This window comes from Chenopodium album, chromosome 21 (genome assembly GCF_948465745.1).
Source record: "Chenopodium album chromosome 21, dcCheAlbu1.1, whole genome shotgun sequence".
In the NCBI taxonomy this organism is placed as follows: domain Eukaryota; kingdom Viridiplantae; phylum Streptophyta; class Magnoliopsida; order Caryophyllales; family Amaranthaceae; genus Chenopodium; species Chenopodium album.
In genome coordinates, this window is record NC_137854.1 from 39,411,589 (window position 1) to 39,433,430 (window position 21,842).

Below are 21,842 nucleotides of genomic sequence, written 5' to 3' on the forward strand. Positions count from 1 at the left end.
ATTATACTGTATTGAACTTGTTTGTGTTATATTAAGGTTTTATCATGAAAATCTAGGTTCAATCTTAAAAAGTACAGTGTTCAATTTAGTTGGCATACATGGCATTATGGCAAAGGTGTTACAAAGTAAATTTCTTGTTAAACTTCTTGCTTGATGTTTAATTTTTTTTTTTTTTTTTTTTTTTTTTTTTGGTGAAACGGAGGGGCATGCCCAAAAGAAGAGAACAAACTAGGATGCTTGATGTTTTTTTTTTTTTTTTTTTTTTGTTTGTAGGATGCTTGATGTTTAATGTATTATACTCGTAACTATTTTCTATTAGACAGACAAATAACATTATTTCTTTAGTGTTACTTTTAAAATAAAAACCATTTAATAATGTTTTGACGATAATTAGTTGGATTATTTGTTTTTTTTTCCTATTTTATAACTTCGCTTATCTAAAAATAAATTATTCAATAATATTTTAACTATAATAAGTTGAATTGTTTTTTTCTTCCCTTTTTTACAACTTTACTTGTGATCTTTGATGTGGTTGCTTTCCTAGGACTTTTCTAGGAAGCTAGCTTCATCAAAATATCTTATTCCACAACCTCCAAAAAATAATTTAGACATTTCAGAAAATAGTTGCTACCTCATTCATCTAATTCTATCAAACTATACAAGATATAACTATAAATTTTTCGAGATCTAATAGAGCATCATCGACAACTAGATGGCTAAGTAAGAATAGAAAATAAAAAACTATTACAACAATCTATATCCATATATACATTTAAATTGACATATAACTATATTGTCACAATGACAAATCTTAGCTGAAATTATTAAAGAGGCCAGAATTTAAATCTATTATCTCTGATTCAAAACTAATCACTATACCCTAATACTCGAATAGCCCCGGTGGAAGGTCCCCTGGCCTCTATTAAGAGGTCACTATTATTACTCGTAGTTTGTATGAATCCGGTAGTGCCTAAACCACGTAATAAGCTCACAAAGGAAAAATCCCTTTCTCACTTAGCCAGCTAGCTTTCGTTGTTGTCTCTATCCAAAAAAATCAACAATAATATATCCCACTCTTATTTCATTTTCTTCCATTTCTTTCTTCTTTTTTCTTTATTCTGCTTTCTCACTGCATATTATTCGCTTTTCGTTTTTCCTAGGTTTTTCTCTCTCAATTCATCATCAAGGTACTCAACTTCGATTCTCTCTTTCTAATTGCAATTTAATTTACCTTTCATTTTCTTCAATTTTTGTTAAATTACTTCAATTTAGGGTTTTTTATTGACTGAATTTGTGATTTATTTAGAAATTTTCCAATCGCTCAAATTTCGCTTCACACTTGGAATTTCTATTGAATTTCGAAATATAGCAAGTAATTATGAATTGTTAATTATTTGAATCTGTAAGTGCTCGATTATAATGCGCGCTTTGACTAATCCTGGATATCCAGCAATTATGATGTATACTTCTTGTGTTTTAATTGGAAGACGTGTATAAATAAATCTTATCATGATTAATATTTTGACTATTATAAGTTGAATTGGATATTTGTTGATTACTTGTTATGTGTTTGAATTTTCGTAGACAGTTGTAAGTGGTCCTTATCGTGCTTTCCTAGGAGTGTGTATGAAAGTTGGCATCATTGTTTTATAATTTATACTATTCAACAAGATAAATTATTTGTTTAATTATGTAATGTGGAATGTTATATAGGGTGGTGTGTTTATACATGTTGAGTCGTGTGTTTGTTTCGTTGTGCGTAAGGAACCATCTATCTGTCTGAGTATTGTGTTCTTGTTTTGTTGTACGGAAGGAACTACCTATCGGTTTGAGTATTGTTGGTTTGTATTGTTTTACGGAAGGAACCATCTATCGGTTTGAGTATTGTGGTCGTTTCGTTGTGCAATTGTTGCTTCATTGGTACTTGCTGCTGTTGATCCTGGTATTAGCATTTCTAATAATTATTCTGTAGCTATTGCTGAATTTTGTTAATTAGAGTGATATCATGTTATGTTTGTAGTTTATTTATGTGCAATTAAACGAATTCCGTATACTAGAGTGATCATCATGTTATGTTTTGTACTTTGTGGCTGATTTTTGTGCAATGGAACTGTTTAGGTGGTCTGATAATGTTTTAGATTCAAGTTTGGGCAGACACAGTATAGCAAGCCTACTATAGCACGATACAAATGTGATCATTACAGAATTTCTTGTCCATGTCAGTTCAGTTTGCAAGTCTTATGGATTAGGGAGGTTTAGGTTGTCTAGTACTCTAGTTCAACTTGGGGATGGGATAGCTAAAGGCTAAAGAAAGAGAGACATATATGACTATTGTCCTTCGCTCTGTTACCATATACGCAGGGACTTTATCTAGATACAACTGATCTAGGATCAACAATGAAACCAAGCATGTAAAGAATTGGCTCAGCTGCCTTTAGTGTCCTATTAATGAGATCATAAGCAATGTCAATGTAGTTGTATAGCATATCAATGGAATTAAATGGCTCCCTAAAGTTTTGTATGCTCCCTAGGCAAGCTTTTTGAAGATTGGAACAGATTAGACATTCTGCTTCATGATTTTTTTCATTGTTATATGTGTTTAATCTGGGAACAGATTAGATATTATTCTAGTAAAACCTTGTCAGTTTTTTTGTGTGCTTCATGCTTTCCTTTTCTTGTCTGATTCATATTATTTGTTGTGGAAGATAAGAGGAGGTTATACACTTCTTTGTACCTAGGACCCTAAGAGCTTTCTCAGCCTTGTGGAAGACTTTTGCAATTCTTGATGCTTACATATTGTCATGTTGTGTGCAGAACTAAACTATGGGACAAGTTTTGGGATGCGTTCAAGTGGCTCAGTCGACTGTAGCTATAAGTGAAAGATTTGGAAAATTTGAAGATGTGCTTGATCCTGGATGTCACTGTGTTCCATGGTGCTTTGGTAGCCAGATAGCTGGTCAACTCACCTTGCGAGTTCAGCAACTTGATGTTCGCTGTGAAACTAAAACTAAGGTTTGAGATCATTTTTATGTCTAATGACTCTAATCAGCATCATTTGCTACTTTATTATATTGATAGTCTTTGAATTAAGATTATCACCTCGAAGTCTCTTTTGAAAATGAATTGTTGAACTTATAGTGGCATGTCAATAACATGCTCTTCAATGTATTTCACAAAAAAATAATCCTTTCATTAAGTCATCATTGTGCTCTAATGCATGGATGTGTTTCTAACTGGTATATAGAAGATACATGAGAGGTGAATAAACCTTGAGTTCTAAATTTGAGTAAACAAACAAAAGAATGAAAATTTCAATAACAAATTGATATTCAGTTTACATTTGCATTTGATAAGGTTCTTTCAATGAAGACGAGGCCACACGTTAAACTTTCCACATTTATGATAATGTATAAATTGTGCTTATTTCCACGTTTCATTTCATCTTATATTGTTTGTCCATTTCTCCTGCAATTTGTAATTACTTAATCTTGGATCTCTACTACCTCTCTCTCCCCCCCCCCCCCCCCCCCCACCCCCTATTGGTATCTGCTTAATATATGACCTCTGCTTTTCAATATCTTCAGGATAATGTGTTTGTCACCGTGGTTGCATCTGTGCAATACCGAGCTGTGTCAGAAAAGGCTGAAGATGCTTTCTATAAGCTCACTAATACCAGGGAACAGATCCAAGCTTATGTTTTTGATGGTATGTGTATGAGGAATTGACGACTATAACCTTGATTGAAGGAATTATGGTTTTTGTTTAGGCTTCAGGTGGCTGAAAACAAACTATCAATGCTTGTTCACTGTAGATTAATACTTAACAAATATATAACATGTTATTTTGCTTTTGGAATAAAAGATGGAATTTTAATTATTTTTAGCATTCTCATTGGGCTTGCCTAGTAATCTGGAGCTGTTAAATTATTCCCAAAGTGACATGTTTTGATGCTTTTGTTAAAGTTTAATTTGGTGCTGACTGCTGAGGCTTGGAATATCTGTGGATTGCTACTGATATGTTTGGAGCCTGGGTTTCTGGTTGTAACTCTCTATCTTATAAGTGTGCTAATCTGCATCATTCAATTTGACAGTTATTCGTGCTAGTGTGCCCAAATTGTTCCTTGATTCTGTTTTTGAGCAGAAGAATGATATTGCAAAATCTGTTGAACAAGAGCTAGAGAAGGTAATCCTGTTTTATATAGGCTGTCTGTGAGGGAAAAAATTTTCAACAATTTATGTAATATGCTTTTTCCTTATGTTCATGCAGGCCATGTCAGCTTATGGGTATGAGATAGTTCAAACTCTTATTGTGGACATTGAACCTGATGTAAATGTCAAGAGAGCAATGAACGAGATCAATGCAGGTAATGTACCTTGGTTTTTATAACCTCTTTCTCACTTCCTTAGTCCCATCATCAAGAGTGTTGTTTCTCTCTTCCAACTGAATGAAATTATAAGGTCAACTAAACTGTGGCTTTTCATTCATAATAGCTGCTAGAATGAGACTGGCGGCAAATGAGAAGGCTGAAGCAGAAAAAATACTGCAAATAAAGAAAGCTGAAGGAGAGGCAGAATCCAAATATTTGGCAGGGCTGGGTGTAGCTCGGCAGCGTCAAGCTATTGTTGATGGGCTAAGGGACAGTGTGCTCAACTTTTCTGAGAATGTACCTGGCACATCTGCCAAGGATATCATGGACATGGTATTGATAACTCAGTACTTTGACACAATGAAAGACATTGGTGCTTCATCAAAGTCATCCTCTGTGTTCATCCCTCATGGCCCAGGTGCTGTTAGGGACATTGCGACTCAAATCAGAGATGGCCTCCTCCAGGCACAAACAATGGAGAAGTAGGATCAGTAGCATCTTTGCTTTTATCAAGTTTGTGTATATAGGTCCAGTACGAATTTCAATGGAGTAAATAATGTTCAGTATTGCTTTGTGTAGTATAGAAATCATATATGGTTTAATTTGGCATTATTATGTTTTGTAGCTTTGATTAAGTAACTGACATTACTTGCTAGTTTGCTACACATTCAGGTAAGTGGTGTAGGTAATGTTTGTGGTAATGATTTTATATAATACGCGGCTTTTTAAGACTTCATTTCTCATTGCTACTTCATACAAAGTATTAAGTTGTAATCTATGGAACTTTTGAGATTCTCTGTTGTACGCACTTCACAACTTTTGAGCTTAATATTTGACCCTTAAAAACGAGATGATAGTGTGATCCCCACACACTACTGGTTAAAATCCTTGATCAGTTAATAAAAAGAAGAGGTTTAAGGGTGAAGAGGGTGAGTATGACACAGCTTGTCAAATTCAAAATCAACATTATTTCAGGGTAATTTCAGGTTGTACAGCCGTTTGATCTACTTGCACAGTTACACGCATTGCATGAAAACTGTCTTCCTCACCCAACATTAAAAACTTACAACTTCACTAAAATAACTTTCAACGTTTAAAATAGCCACCAATAACATTTGCTTGGTCAAGCTATCAAACAATTAGATACTATATAGGTCATTTTTCAAAGTTATCTGCAGCTCAGCTGGACTCTTACTCTCTAATGCTCAGAAAAAAAAATTGATACAGAACAAGCACGTGAAGAGAAATATGGGATGGAAAGTATAAATAGGTAAATAAATAACACAGAAAAAAGAGGGGGGAAAAGAGTCATATATTTTCAAAAAAAAATCTCATCAGTGAAACTTGGCTCATAAATCTCATCAAGTCGAGATCAAAGAATCCATAGACCAAGGGCTGGAAACAAAAGGCAACTGGTTCACCACCAGCTAAAATTATTTTTTACAATTGACCACCAAAATGACGCAAGTCAACAAACCCATGAATACATTCCAAACAAAAAGTTCACTACAAGTCTTCGCCTAATTATTTCCCCAAACAGAAACCATCAAGATCCATCTCAATTGAAACTACCAAGATCATCTCAAGGCAATTTTCAAGGCTTCAAAACCAAGCCCAATCCAAGTTTAGCACTCTTTTCGATGGCACTTGTATCGACCTCACCAGAGAGAGTGACAATTGATTTGGGGCGCCATTCATGCTGGATAAGGGCACTAGCCTTTCCATAGTTGTTAACACGAGCCTTGACTGAAGTCAATGGGTCCAATGCATGTTGAGTACCAATGGTGAGTGTATTCTCATTACTTGAGAAACTGTGGTTCAGCTCTGCACCAACAGCTGTGTTGGTCAATGGACTAACTGTATGATAGTAGGAAGCATTCAAGATGTCCAATTTGTCATTCCTGCAGCCACCCCAAAAGTAACAAGGTTCAAAAGTAAATCCCCCAGTTAACATATGATACATTTTCAATTTTTAAAAAAAAAAAAACATGGTTAAGCAAATTTCAACAAAGTGAATCCAAGATTATTCCCAAGATCAAGGCATGTACTGTAATAATGACAAAGTGCAAGCAATATGTGTATGAGCTAACAATGTGACATTAGTAATGAGAATGAGCTAACAATATGGCAATTATTAAATCAGGACAGCTGTTATACTTCTTTAATTTCTTTCATCTCTAAACAGCTTATAGTGCACGTGGATAAAGCAAATCATAATTGTATAACAAAAGCTACTTACAAGTTCACGGATGCAATGAGATCTTCATTGGTAAAGCTCACTCCAGCATTGCACTTGATGAAATTTCCAGAAGCAGTGTCAAATGAAAGGTCTGTACCCAAAGAAAGAGTACTGTTTCCAATAACACCCGAAAAGTTAACAATGGGGTTTGCTGTCAAACCAAGGCTCGTGCTGATACCAGCATACTCATGCAAATATTGGAGTTCAACCTGTTACCGTAATGTAAAATTTAAGGATTAGAACAACCATCCAGTATCTTGTAGTTAAAAACAAAAGGTAACCTTTTTACCTTGCCAGATCTCTGATCAGGAACACGAAAGCTGAAAATAGCCTTCAAGCCAGGGGCAGGCTCATCAACAGTAATTGTGGTGAAAAGCTAAGATCAAAAGAGGAAGACAAGAGAAAATAAAAGTTCAGTTTACCAGGGAATCCAACATCTTTACAAATAAATAATCTGAAAACAACAATGCTATCTCCACCAAAATTTAATAATTTGCAGCCATAATACCTATGTAATTATGAACAAAAAAACCAATTGGGAACACAAATATACATATAGCACTCACATTGGAGTTGGTATCAACTTTCACATCTGTGGTAATATTCTTGTTTATCAGCTTGGTGCTCACATCAGCCAAAAACAACTCGCCCTTCTTTGTCCCAGTAGAAGTAATAGCCTGCAAGAAACAAATTAAACATATTAACATCGAAACAAGCCCATGCATTCTGATTAACTTTTTCTCTACAATATAAAACAAGAATTCAGCAATAACCTGCACTGCAAACATACATTTTAATTTGATTTCTTTAATCCTAACCCACAACCCTAAGAAATACAATGCTCTTCTAAGATATACAATGCAATTCGTGATCATATTACATTCATTTTGCAACCAAACAAAGGGCGAGCAGAGTTTACTCAGAAATGTCAATACTAACATATGAACAAGAATTATCCAGTCCAAAATTCATTCCCTAGTCCCCATTTACAACTAAGAACCTTCTATTTCATAACAAGTGCAGAATAAGAGACGATATAATAATCCAAAAGGGGATAAAAACAAAGCAAAACGAGTCTAAATCCCCTAACATTAGTACAGAATACAAAAGTCAACGACTACATTCGAACACGCATAAAACACACTCAAACAAATTTTCACCTTCCTTAAAATCATACATAACCCTCAATTGACTACTTAAAACTTATCCGTCATTTGACAAGCATTAAACAATCAAAATACCGAAAGCCATTACTAATATCAGATTAAACCCTAAATACCAATCAAATTTCCCATCTCAAGATTTTGCCCAGTTTCATAAACAGTCCCATCAATCCAAGATATGTATAATTTAAAACCTAAAAGCATCATTTAAACAAACCCTAAAACCCATATATCATCAAACTCAAATTTCTTTAAAATTTCATCATAAACCTAATCATTTCCCCAGATAATTTAAATAAGCACAAACCACTACGAAATCAATATCATCAAATTCAAGAACCCAGAAAAATTGAATGGAAGAAAAGAAAAAAAAATGGCGAAACTTACAACTCCATTAGCGGTGTAAGTGGTAAGTATGAACTTATGGTCACTCTGATAATCCTTGTACAGAAGATCTACAACAGCAAACAAAAATTCAAAAAAATAAAAACCCCATCAAAAATTAACAAGAAATTAAACAAAATTAACCCAAAAAGAGGAAAAAAATCAAAATCAAAATCAAAAAAGGAAAAATGAAGAAAGAGAAATGAACCTCTAGCTTTTTTGCCGATGTCAGAGTAAAGTCCAGGACCCTTCACCATTTTTTGATGAATGTAAATGCTTAGAAGAGAGAGAAGAACGAGGGTTCCCAGTGGAAGAGAGAGAAATGGAAAAATGAGGAAGAAATGAAAAATGAGAGAATCAAAGAATATTATGAATGCGCTACCTCTATGTGGTGATGTGTAGTTGTGGCTGAATTTTGAATTACAAAAAAATTAATTGGAAATTGAAAACCCTAATGTAATCTTGACCGTCTGATGGAGTGGGTGTACAATTGTTGTGATACATCTAGCTGTCTATTCTCTGTGATCATGGCTGTATTGTGGGCCTTATGCCCTTATGCCACAAAAAAAAATGTGTAAATGCAACTATGCAAGTATGCAACCTACAACTAGAAGGCTACAACCATATGGTCATATGCACAACTACATTACATAGTTGTATTATTGTATCTCACTTTAAACATTCTACGTATGCCGCATCTAGCTTCTAAGTACTCGGTAATAGGGTATAAAAAAAGAGTAAATATATTAAGGGGCGATTTGATAAGGAGTATTCATCAAAGGGAATGGGAATCAACAACTCTGATTCCCTTTTTTGTTTTTTGTTTGACATTTTTTCCATTTCTTTTACCCCCTCTATTACTCCAAATCCTTCTAGCTTTTGCTCAAAAAAAAAAAAAAAAAAAAAAAAAAAAAAAAAAAAAACTTCTAGCTTGATTCCCCACCCCCTGTAAGGTTTTTCCATTCTCTTTCTTTAGCCACCACAATACCACCATACCCAAACCACCCACCACCATTCTACCCTATCCCCACCACCCAGCCACCCTCGTCGCACCTCCACCGTCCCTCGCCGTAGATCCCCTCCTCCGAAAAACTCACCCACCTAGGGTTTCGAGGGTGGGAGGAAGGCCAACCGACTGTTTTACGTGAAAAGGGATGTTTTTTAGGGTTTGCGGGAGTGGGGGAGTTTTTCGAGGAGGGGATCTCTAGTGAGGGACAAGGGAGCTCCGGCGATGGGCGGCGAGTAGGTGGTAAGGAAGGGGCGGCGAGTAATATGGTGGCTGGAGAAGGTCTAAAATAGGTATTGTGTGGTGGTGGTGATGTGTGGTAGCTTGTTTCCCTTTGTTATTCAAAACAAACCAACATAGAAAATTTGGGGGTTTTTCATTCCAAACATTTTCTTTCATTTTGTTCATTCTATTCCGCTTACCCCGTGCGAACCAAACGGCCCTTAATTAGTGTGGGATTGTGGGAGTGAAACGTTAATATAATATAAATTGTTTTTTTTTTATTAGCTTTAATTCAAATGTTTTAAGGTAAATTGACAATTATAACATCACCCAATCCAAAATCTACCACAATAAAACATGTCATGTACTTATTGGTCATTTTGCATACTCAATCAAATTTAAGAAATTGACTATTTATCAAACACTTATATATAATGTCCATATTTGGTAAACAACTTATTAGGGGTAAATTAGTTGATTTGACCAACTTTAGTTGATTGACTAGTCAAATAAGCTAATTTATAATGGTGTTTGATGGTAAGCTTATTGAAAGAACTTATTTGCCTCAATAAGCTTTTTTACAAAACGTTAGTCATAAAAGCATTTTTAAAAAGATAATTTGCTTGGTTGAATATAATTTCCATCTTAATCCAAATATTAGCAATCCTTATTTTCACCAAATAATTTCCATCTTAACAAAAAATTTCCAAATCCTTGTTACCCAAACCAAACAAATCCGATTTTTTTAAAAACTAATCGTCATTAGCAAATTTAGTTCCGACAACCGCCTTATAAATTGGACTATAGCAATTGTTCATATAAAAAATGATCTCACAACTTCATAAATGAAATTATACGTCCAATTATATGTATACATAAAATGTAAATTTGTTTAGTATTTATTTTTTATACTAGTATTATAAATTTATAATTGATCCTTCAAAATAAAATATACTTCCTCCGTTTTCTTTTACTTGCAACACACTTTTTAGACACGCAGTTTTAGGAGATGATTAATGAGGGTAAACGAGCAATTTTATCAATAATAATTTTTACAAAAAGATTAGAATAGGGTTAAGTATCATTTGTAAAAATTATAATGAATAATTTATCCGTTTACATTAGATAAACTCGATCTCAAAAATGTGCCACAAGGCTGTGTTGCAAGTAAAAAGAAACGGAGGAAGTATATGTGTCATTTTGCATACTCAATCAACTTAGCTTTAGCTTTCAATTCCCTCAAACATGGCCAATAGCTAATATACAACTAGGAAGTCAAAGTTAGCTAACATGATCAGCTTCAACTTTTAAATTAGTTTTTTGTTTTGCACCAAACACGACCTATATAATATAATACTTTATTTCTCTCTCTCTTTTTTTTAATCATACATACGTATTCTGATTAAAAAAAAAAAAAAGCCTTTATTCATTCCATTCTTTATCTCATACAATAGAACAAATGCAGTTTAATCATGGGATATTTACATAGGGATCATGGACATGACACATTTAGGTATTGTTTGTATCATTGTTACATATATACAGAGTACCCTAATTATTCAACAAATCTCAAAACCAATTTGTAACCCTAAATATTGAACAAGTTCACTATAATTCAATATAAGATGAGCTTTCAATTTTTTAAATTTAGTTTTCTTAATTATTTTAAGTGTATAAGACAATTTTTAATTTTGGTGTTATATATATTTTAATATTTTTTTTAATTAGGTAGGGAACATTGAGGTAGGATTGGGCGGGTGGATTAGGGGTGTGTATAATTTAAGATAGTAGGATTATAGACAAATTTGAGGTCCGAGTGTAAAATGATGGTAGTATATCAATGAGAATAACAAGTTGATTTTTTTAATTTATCAACAAAGAAACATATCAAGGGATGTGTCGGACAACCTTTTTACTTAAAGGGGGTAAGGCTGTATTTTTGTCATTGCTAAGTGCTAACATGGGTACATTGTCATGTCATGAATCTCAATTAACATTCACCTACCATACATTGCTCAAGATTAAGACAATTTCCTCCATTATTGAAGTACTCTGTACTCAGCTCCTTCCTCCACTCTCTATTGAAGCTTCTTCTTCCTCATCCATTGAAGCTCCACCAAAGCTCCTTGCCGATCTTCACCATTTTCAATACCATCTTCGAAAACAAGCTTAATGGCAACTTCGATGTCGGACATCACTCCTACCATTTGGGGTTGACCATGCTCTTAATTTTACTCTTTATTCATAGGGTTTTAGTTTAATTTGGCGGTAAAGCCGCCGGTCATAGGTGGAAGTTAGAGAAGAGGAAGATGGTGTTAGTGAAATGCAAAGACAGATCCAGGGGGTGGCCAGCCTAGGCACCCCCCCCCCCCCCCCCCCCCCCCAATGATCTAAACAACATATAACAAGATTAAGTTGCACACTAGTAAAAAGGAATGTAACTTGGCTATTGCTCACATTTCATAGAATGTATGTTACGAGTTAAAATCTCAGCTAGTCCATTTTTTTTCTTTATTTTTTTACTAATTCTCTTAATCTTTCTTATACTTTGTCATAAAAATCAAACATTAAATACATTAAAGTTAATTTATACTTAAGCTTTACAAAAATTGGACCGGTCTACATAAAATTTCTAGATCTGTCCTTGGTGGAATATGGATATGGTGAAGATGATGGTGTCGGTGGATGTTGGATGGAGATCAGGGAAGCTTTAATGGAGGAGGCTTCACGGTATACCGTCAAGTCAACAAACAAAGTTAACTAGTTGTGCAGTTAAGTTAATTAAGCTTTTATCCAACTCATCACCTTTTACTATTAGGCTTCGAATACAAACATCACATATCTGATCTACATTGTTGCATTTATTTATTTATAAACCACAAGATAAATATTAACTATTTATCTACTACCTTCGTTTTATATTAAATGAAATGAAAGTAGTACGGAGTAAAAGATTAACGAGGCTCCATCTATATCAATTCGGTTTAGTTCGAATCAATTAATAAGAAATGACCCCTAATTACCCCAAGTCACTAACATCAATACATCATAAACGGCTCTACAAGATCTTCTCCCATCCAATAAAATAAGTTGCACCTCAAAACTTCATTTACAAGTACTTTTCATGTCGACCAGATAAAAAAATCTAAAATTAGTGTACCATGAGAGAGAAAGCGTGTGATTGCGAAAAAGTTAAAGAAATGAAGGTCCCATTGAAAAAGATCTATGAACCTAAATGGAAATCATGGGCAACATTATTAAAAGGCAAAAATCAACTGAAAAATCCAGATGATAACCAATCCAATCCATTCTTCTCTCTTTCTCTCTCTCTTTTTTAACCTCCTGATAACCTGGAAAACCTGTAATTAATTAATATGCCGACCGTTGCAATTGAGCCTCTTCTTCATCATTCTCTCAGACAACCATGTCCCAGAATTAATCCAATTAATCCTCGGAAATTGTTACCCTTTTCACTCAATTTCAGTTCAAGGGCAGCTAGAATTTGTGGGAGTTATTCTAGCTATGGACGTTCAAAACCCCTTTTTGTTACTGCTTGTTCTGCGACTAGTACTCTTCCTGTTACCTCACAACCTACTGAATTTGTTTACAGTGAGACATTTGAGTTGCCATTGGTACAAAAGGTCTGAAATTTGATTACCCAATTCATATTTTTATGTTTGATGATATGGGTTTTTGTTGTTTGATGGAAATGTCTATTATTTTTGCCTAAATTGATGTGATCATAATTTTGCTTATGTATCTTATTTTTTGGTTTTGTGAGATGGGTTCTTCTTGTTCGATGATTTTCTTTTAAAAAAACCTTTTTATGCATATTGTTGAGTTGGGGTTGATGATATTGTTGAATTATATGTGTACATATTTAAAAGTTGGGTTGTTTAGTTTTTGGTAAAATGTTTATTAGTATAGATTTTGATTGATTTGGAATTGTATAGGTGGAGGGCAAGATATGCATTAGACTGGATCAAGGGAAGGATGGAGATAGTTGGATACTGACAGTTGGGTGCACTCTTCCAGGGAAATGGGTTCTGCACTGGGGTGTGAATTATGTGGGTGATGTCGGAAGGTAATTTCTTTCCATCAATATATTGTTTGTGTTTGAAATGTTTGAATGTGAACGGATTTCTTAGTATGAGTTTGGTTATTATGATCTTTGTTTATACTTGTATTTGGTTAATTTGGATTTTCTTTGAATTGCAATGTGTTATTTGGACTCTTCATTTGAACCATAACACTTAGTTTGACCCTCTGATTCATGAATTGCAGTTGGTCTTGAAGTTGATGCCTTGATTCACACCCATACTCCTTTTCCTGTTTTCAGTTTGTTGGGCAGGTTGATTCATTAATTTATTTATTATTTTGATGGGTGTTCAGGGAGTGGGATCAACCTCCAAGCGAAATGAGGCCTCCGGGTTCTGTTGCTGTAAAGGTATTCATGCTATTAGTCTTAGAGCTTGTAATGTCTTTTAGCTACTGTTTCTGTGTGTATAATGTTTATTTTAAGGCCATTTGTAAAATTTTAGGACTATGCTATAGAGACACCATTGGCTCAATCATCTTCATCTGAGGGCTGTCTTCATGAAGTGACCATTGATTTCAATTGCCATAGTAAAATTGCTGCTATCAATTTTGTGTTGAAGGTTATTCTTTCAACTCTTAGAGCTTGTGTATATATTACCCTTAACCCTATGCTTTGGCTGTATCTTATTTTGCCTTCATGTTCACAATTTAAACAGGATGAAGAAACTGGATCATGGTATCAGCATAAAGGGATGGATTTTGTGGTGCCTCTTGTTGATTATCTCTGTGATGATGAGAATGTTGTTGGAACGAGGAGGGAATCTGATTCATGGCCAGGTGGAATATATCATGATGCCAATTTTTTGACTGAGGTTTATTGTTTGGCTTTGAACAGTCTGTTGTCTATTGACTCTATTCCTTCCTTAAATAATACATGAATGATGGCAATATATTACCTTGAAGAATTACAATATTTGGTACACTTCTCTATGATGTTATTGCATACTGGTTCTCACTTAGAGCATATGATTGACAAATACTCCCACTGTCCCACTAAGATCACTCTAGTTTCCTTTTTTGGTTGTCCTATTGTGTTTGTCCCGTACTCCTTTTGGAGTAAAGAGATGGATAAGACATAAAAGCTTGGAAAAGGACAAAGTAAGAATTCCATATGCCAAACTTCAACCAACTTTTAAAAAAGTGAATTCTCTCCTTTGGGGAAATCAGTGGGATAGAGGGAATAGTTGCTTAATTAGTTAGTTTTATTTTCTATCAGTGGGATCTCATTGCTTTTCTTGGTTCAGAACTTTTTGGGTTAATAAAATAACTTCTTTCATTGGGTATTATATGAAGCATGTTTTTACAATTGTCTTTGTGCTAACTGACATTATTGTATTGTACACTTTATGATTTGTACGTCCACAATTCTATATTTTTAATTAAAAAGATGGTCGATTTAATTTGTAAATTATGAAAACTGCAGAACCTTCTTCTATACTGATTAAGTAACTGACAGAATTAAATAGCCAGTAAGTAATCTGGGTTTGGACAGTTCTATTAAGTGAAATTTAGATTGTTGGTTTTCTTTGAATTTTCTGTTATTTATCTCTGCAATGTCGGTTGGGATTATAATTGCTGCTCATTTGGTGTTGACATCACTAATTTGGCCTCCGAAGTTGATTTCCTGAATTAGTGACTTTAATATAGATAAACAATATTTTAAGCACATAATTGCTCTCTTTATGTTGTAAAAAACAGATGTATAATGGAGAGGGCTCTTATGAACAATTTCTTTTGGTCTTGCTTGATGTAGGAACTTTTGGACAGTTGTCTAATATGCTTCTTAAAAGTGAAGGACCTCTGTGTAACGTTGAAGGCATTGATGAAGCGTCACCTGAGCTTGCTATAGCTAATCGAATACTTGAAGGGTTTTATGAAGAGCAGTCTGTAGTAAAAGAAGTTCCTGTTAGCAATTCACTGTTTGTCTCAGTGAGAAAATGCTCAGAAACGGATAAGAGTATTGTCTCTTTGGAAACTGATTTGTCAGGGGATGTTGTTGTTCATTGGGGAGTATGTAGAGACAATCCTATGAAATGGGAAGTACCTGAAGCACCACATCCACCAAATACCGAAGTATTTAAGGATAAGGCTTTGCGCACAAAATTGCAGGTATGAAACTTGAATTATAAAGAGGTGCAGAAGAGTATATCTAATTAAATTCAATATTTTGCTATACATATACATACTGTTGATTAGTCCTCAGGTCCATACCTCAGTGTCCTTTTTATTCCATCTAAAATATAGGTAATGGTACATAATCAATAATTATAATCTGCATTTTTATTGTTTATTTCCTATCTCCTCTTTGCTGGTTAATTTGAAAAAAAAAATTTATGCTTCAAAATTAATTTTCTTCCTTTACTACTTTACAACTTTACCATTAGCGTGTAATTTTCTACATCCATGTTATTAATCTGCATCACTGAATGTCCACTGGAAGCTAGCTCAATGTTCTTGTTATCAACTGTACACTATATTGGCTTGCAATGACAAGGGTGCTAAAGATATAGATATCTGAAGCTAAGCTGTCAATGGTGTAGTGCCATTTATAAATTATAATGACCGAGTTAGTAAAGCATATATTTTCTTTTTAATTTCATCAGGACAATGTTTGTTTTGATCCATTCTTTATGACACAATTTCTTTCTTAATGAAGTGTCTAATCTCCAGCTTCATTCTTGTCTTTTGTAGGCTAAAGGAGACGGATTTGGAGCTAATGGACTTTTTACTTTAGATAAAGAAATTACTGGATTTCCTTTTGTCTTGAAGGTGAATGATGAAGTATGGTTGAACAATAGAGGAAATGATTTTTTTATCCCTCTTTCCAGGACCCAAAGTGTGGGTATTCCATCTGATGTAATAGATAAGAAGGTATCTTCAGAGTCATTCTCTGGATCTGTGACAAAGGATGAAGACCCACCAATAGAAAATCAAGAAGATATTCAAACTACTTTTACAGATGGAATAATCAAAGAGATACGGAAATTAGGTACTGACATCTCTTCTGACACAAAATGGAAAAGAAAAAGTAAAGAAGCACAGGAAACTATTCTACAAGAGATCGAGAAGTTGGCTGCAGAAGCATATAGTATCTACAGAAGCTCTACTACAACCTTTCCTGTAGAAGCTGATTTAGAAACTGAAGAGGTAGAACTTCCAACTGAAATTTGCTCTGGAACAGGGAGTGGCTTTGAAATTCTATGCCAGGGGTTCAATTGGGAGTCCCATAAATCTGGAAGATGGTACATGGAGCTCCTTGAAAAAGCTTCTGAGTTGTCATCACTAGGTTTTACTGTAATTTGGTTGCCACCACCCACTGAATCTGTATCACCTGAAGGTTATATGCCAAAAGACCTTTACAACTTAAACTCGAGGTTAGCCTTGTCACCTACTACTATTTTGGCTATAAGTGAAGGATCTTTCAGTTCTCTAGCTGAATTATTATTCTATATTTGAAGGCATGCATTTTACTCTCCAGTAAAGATGAAAACTTAGCTCATTAATGTGCTTTTAACATGTAAAGTTTAGACGAGTTCATGACTACATTTCTTTTTCTGGCTGTCACTACTTTGGGAAATAGATATGGTACAATTGATGAGCTGAAGACTGTTATCAAGGCATTTCATAAAGTTGGTATTAAAGTTCTTGGAGATGCTGTTATAAATCATCGCTGTGCACACTTTAAAAACGAAAATGGTATTTGGAATATTTTTGGAGGCCGCCTTAACTGGGATGATCGCGCAGTTGTTGCTGACGATCCTCATTTCCAGGTTTCTACCATTTTTATTTATTTTTTGTATTAAAGTGAATTATCCATATACATATTCTTTCCCTTTGATATCCAGTCACTGCTTGGACTTTCCAAAGTAAGATAATGTGGTAGAGAATTTTACCTAATTGCAAGATTAATTGGGTAAACATTGTAATTAGAATTTGCTCGCTGTGGTTTCCTAATTGATGGAAATAATTATAAATACCTCAAGGTTGATTTAAACATTTGACAGGAAAATCCAGAAACTTTTTATAGTGCCAAAAAAGGGATTTCTATCTTTAAGGTTTGGACTTTTGATTGCAGCTAGCGTGCCCCTTTTCAAGCAGTTTCTTGATTATTAGTTGAGCTATATGCACCAAGAACCCATATATATACCCGTTGCTAATACACATTCAATTATGTATCAATATTCAGCTATGTGTACTGGCATCAATAAAGGATGCAACTCTTATGGTTTCTTGACACTGAAAATCAACGCTTTAGTGGTACCTATTATGTGCATTTTATGTTTCCATTTCAAATTTGAATTTGTGTTATGAATTGCATAGTGTATTCTAGACTTCCTATATGACTTAGATTTTGGTTGTGCTATCCAGGGTAGAGGTAATAAGAGTAGTGGAGATAACTTTCATGCTGCACCGAACATTGATCATTCACAAGATTTTGTAAGAAATGATCTTAAAGAATGGCTACGCTGGCTGAGGTTAGTCACTCACTTGCTCGGTGTTAATGTATCATCAACTTATTCTTAATCTGGGATTTATACTGAAGCTACAAGACTAATTTAGCAAATAATAGATATTTTATATTAGTGATTCTCTATGAATTTCAATTATTCTATTATAATCTGCATGCTTTGTGCTATGAAATTACTCTTATTTTTCTGGTAACATAAAATGCAGGAAAGATATCGGCTATGATGGCTGGAGGCTTGATTTTGTGCGTGGATTTTGGGGTGGTTATGTAAAGGACTACATCGATTCTAGTGAGCCCTACTTTGCTGTTGGGGAGTACTGGGATTCACTAAGCTATACGTATGGAGAGATGGATTACGATCAAGATGCTCATAGGCAGAGAATTATTGACTGGATTAATGCTACTGGTGGAACTGCGGGTGCATTTGATGTCACCACAAAAGGGATTCTCCATTCTGTATGTATCTATTCAATTGCTAGAAAAGTAGAAGATAACATAAATATGTTTCATCTTTTACATATTGGTTAATATATTCTATCATAGATGGTTATGCTACATAGCTATCCTGTTATTTCATTTTTATTTCTAACTCTATAAAGTTTGGATTGCTATGCCTGCCAAGTTTCAGATACATGAAGTATATCTCTTGTTTATATTCTGTACCACATTATTTATATTCCCTTAGCAATCAGCAGCCGAATTCATCTGTGTATCTGATGTATAGATGATTTGTTCACGTGTATGGCATTTTAGGATGGAGGGTATCTGGGTGAACAAGTGATGGGAAGAGTTTGGAAAATCTTAGGTTGCATTGAGGGTAGTTATTTGGGAGAGCAATTTTTTTCTTATGCATACCCTACCTTCCCTAGGGCAACACTGTAACCATCATCCCCTTTGGATATGCATGACAAAGTGGTTATGGAAGAAGATTCCAGCCCACATTAAAACTATCTTATTAGATCTCCATCTTGGCAAGGCTTTTTGTCAAGTCAAGTTGACCAGTCCCCACATCTGCCTACAACATATTTACCCAGTGCTTGAGGTACAACGAGTTCACCCTGTGCCTTCCTCCCCAACCAAAGTCAGCAATAAGAAAGCATAGTCAAGTGGAGCATTATTATTTTTAACACTGTTAATCATTATTACATACTTTGCCTCTCCCCTCTTTAAGCCTTTAAGGTGAGCAAAAAACTAGAGCCATGGCCTTATTCAATTTGTGAACTTGGATGATGTAAAACAGATTAATATGACAGAGGTAGAGGTGAGTTTCTCAGGACTCAGGAGCCTACTTGCATGCGATGTTCATCATCTCTTGTTATTGTTGGCTTCAAGCATGTCAGAATGGTCTTAATGGACTTGCACAGCTTTTATTCCAGTTCAATCATCATATTTTAATATTTTTAATACAAGAAAATTTTAAATTGTGCTCATTAACTGATGTCACTTGCCCCAGGTCCTGGAGAGGTGTGAATATTGGCGTCTGTCAGATCCAAAAGGAAAACCGCCTGGGGTTGTTGGCTGGTGGCCTTCTCGCGCTGTTACCTTCATTGAAAATCACGATACTGGTTCTACCCAGGTTCATACTTCTTTTTCTCTATTTTTATCATGTCTTGATTGAGGCTCAAGATTGCAAAATTGGTTTTCAAGACTGTTTCCTTGTTCCATGCTATCAAATTTGTGGTCTATTTGCTCTCAAATTTGTGGTCTATTCCTTAATTTTGGTGGATAATGCTCTGTTTCCAATTGTGCTCCAGACTCTTACATCCCTTATACGTTGGCATTTTTTTTCTGCATTTATTTTCATTTTTGCTAAATTCAGGATATTTGTCATTTCGCTTATCTTGTTGATTACTTTGGATTCTTTATTTTTATTTTTATAAATAATCTTTCTTAAAATGTTTGCTTGGGAAGAAAATATAGGTATTGATGTATTGTATACTTTGTAACACGTATGTATTTTTTATACGGTAATAAGCAAAATTACCTTAACTGATGGCCTACCTTTGAAGATCAATTATGAAAGTTTCGTAGGTAAAAGAAGATTTCATTGAGTTTTCCAAGGTAGCTTCATTTTATTAGCAATTATGTCAATACAAAATGATTTTGCACTTTCTCAATCCAATGATCCCTCTGTGCACAGAAGACTTTCAAACTTTGGAGAAAGTTTTTAGATGTTATGAAGGTTAGGCATTTGTTTTAGGATATTGATTATGTAAGATATCCAAAAGTGGGACATTTATTCCCTGACTTCATCAGGTTCATACCTGATGAATTCTTTTTCTCAATCTGCGTGGTCCATTTCTTAGCAATTCTCAATGATATAAGGATATCAGAAATGCCCTTATCATTTTAGCATTGATCTTCCATGTATGTTTGCAAGCATGTTTTATTTTTGTTAACTAAATTGCAGTTTCTCACTCCCTTTACTTGTATACTTCTGTGAAGGGTCATTGGAGATTTCCCGGTGGCAAGGAAATGCAAGGTTATGCTTACATCCTGACTCACCCTGGAACACCAGCAGTTTTCTATGACCACATCTTCTCAGACTACAAATCTGAGATATCTGCACTTATCTCTGTCCGAAATAAAAACAAGATCAGCTGCAGGAGCATTGTAAGTCTCATTTGAATCTTAATTATTTGAGATTCTCCGTAAGTTTGGTCGTCTTTTTATAGTTTATTCAAGTCACAAAAAGAATTTATTTAGCTATTTACCATGTCACTGATAAGTTTCATATGGTACTGAAGTTATAGACCTCTAAACTTGACCTTATTATATGTGGCCTCTCATAAGTGAAAACAATGCTCATATAAATTCATTTAGTCGTATGGTCGTTTATTATTAGAGCAAAAATACATTACATACATATAATATTATAATGGAAATATAAAGTTCATGAGAAAATCACAAAGATCAGGATGTTTACAGACAGTTGAATCCAAACCACCCCCACCCCACCCCTTGCCCCTGATAGATCTTCCTAGAGAGCCATTGCCAATATCAGGACACAATGGCCTCTAAACATATACTACATATTAAAGTTTTCTACCCAGTAGGCTGCACTATTGCACCCTGTTTCCAATTACAGTGCTATTTAGACTGCCAGGACATGAAGAACAAAAACATATAGGGATGTATATGACTGAAAATTACCTGCCGGATTTTTTCAGGTTAAGATAACCAAAGCAGAAAGGGATGTATACGCAGCAGTTGTAGATGATAAAGTGGCCATGAAAATTGGACCTGGTCATTACGAGCCACCAAGTGGGCCCCAGCAATGGTCTGTGGCTGTTGAGGGCAGAGATTACAAGGTTTGGGAAGCAAAGTGAGAAGTCCCTGAGTTTTTTAAAATCAAAGTGAGGAGCCTTTCGGGATGGAATTTCTCAGTGTAGATCATGTAGTAAAGTAACCATCACAAATGCACAGGGCCGATCTATCATTGTACAGGAAAATCAGGAAGGATGGTTTGCATTTGCAGAAATTGGCTCTGCTTTGCAGTGTATCTGGCATATTCTTGCAATCTACTGATGATTAAGTATGAACATGATGTTGCTATTCAGCATGTAAGTGCTGGTAGTATATACATTCTTCAATAAGCAGAGGATGCAAGTTAACCTTGTACTGGCAAAAACTGTAAAACCCATTTATTCTACATTACAACAGGATAATCATGTTTATTCACACTGATTCTGAATAAATGTATGTTATTCTGTCTACTTTTTTGCACTCTTATCTAATCATAAATTCGTTAGGTACAAATATATCAGGCATGTATTCTGGTTTGTCTAAAATTTGTACAATAACATTCTATGCAGTTTTTACATCAACTCAGCATAGTGGGTGGAAATATCATCCACCCAGTCACCCACCAGGTTATTTTTTGATAATCCTAAAGT

General features: G+C 34.7%; 3 protein-coding genes across 4 annotated transcripts; 2 read left to right on the forward strand and 1 right to left on the reverse strand.

Annotated features, from left to right (window-relative positions):
* The first annotated feature begins 1,046 nt into the window (after nt 1-1,046).
* LOC145600935 (hypersensitive-induced response protein 1-like) lies at nt 1,047-5,102 on the forward strand. Of its 2 annotated transcripts, none has more exons than XM_081656806.1 (6): nt 1,047-1,187; nt 2,815-3,012; nt 3,585-3,705; nt 4,091-4,182; nt 4,267-4,363; nt 4,491-5,102. In XM_081656806.1, the coding sequence occupies exons 2-6, from the start codon at nt 2,824-2,826 to the stop codon at nt 4,850-4,852; spliced, it is 861 nt and encodes a 286-aa protein (XP_081512932.1). In that variant the 5' UTR covers nt 1,047-1,187; nt 2,815-2,823; the 3' UTR covers nt 4,853-5,102. The 2 variants fall into 2 exon arrangements, with proteins under 2 accessions (XP_081512932.1, XP_081512933.1); XM_081656807.1 differs by lacking the exon at nt 1,047-1,187 and adding an exon at nt 1,714-1,942.
* Nucleotides 5,103-5,659: 557 nt separating this feature from the next.
* Nucleotides 5,660-8,519, reverse strand: LOC145602442 (mitochondrial outer membrane protein porin of 36 kDa-like). Its single transcript, XM_081658632.1, has 6 exons — nt 8,361-8,519; nt 8,156-8,223; nt 7,172-7,282; nt 6,895-6,981; nt 6,606-6,814; nt 5,660-6,267 (listed from the first exon to the last, which is right to left on the reverse strand). The coding sequence occupies exons 1-6, from the start codon at nt 8,407-8,409 to the stop codon at nt 5,961-5,963; spliced, it is 831 nt and encodes a 276-aa protein (XP_081514758.1). The 5' UTR covers nt 8,410-8,519; the 3' UTR covers nt 5,660-5,960.
* A 4,126-nt stretch (nt 8,520-12,645) lies between these two features.
* LOC145600924 (alpha-amylase 3, chloroplastic-like) lies at nt 12,646-21,662 on the forward strand. The gene is made up of 13 exons (XM_081656794.1): nt 12,646-13,021; nt 13,334-13,464; nt 13,773-13,827; nt 13,922-14,038; nt 14,135-14,255; nt 15,232-15,587; nt 16,170-16,852; nt 17,059-17,248; nt 17,847-17,953; nt 18,153-18,402; nt 19,400-19,522; nt 20,392-20,559; nt 21,117-21,662. Exons 1-13 carry the CDS (start codon nt 12,755-12,757, stop codon nt 21,273-21,275), a joined length of 2,727 nt encoding a protein of 908 aa, XP_081512920.1. The 5' UTR covers nt 12,646-12,754; the 3' UTR covers nt 21,276-21,662.
* Nucleotides 21,663-21,842: the final 180 nt, after the last annotated feature.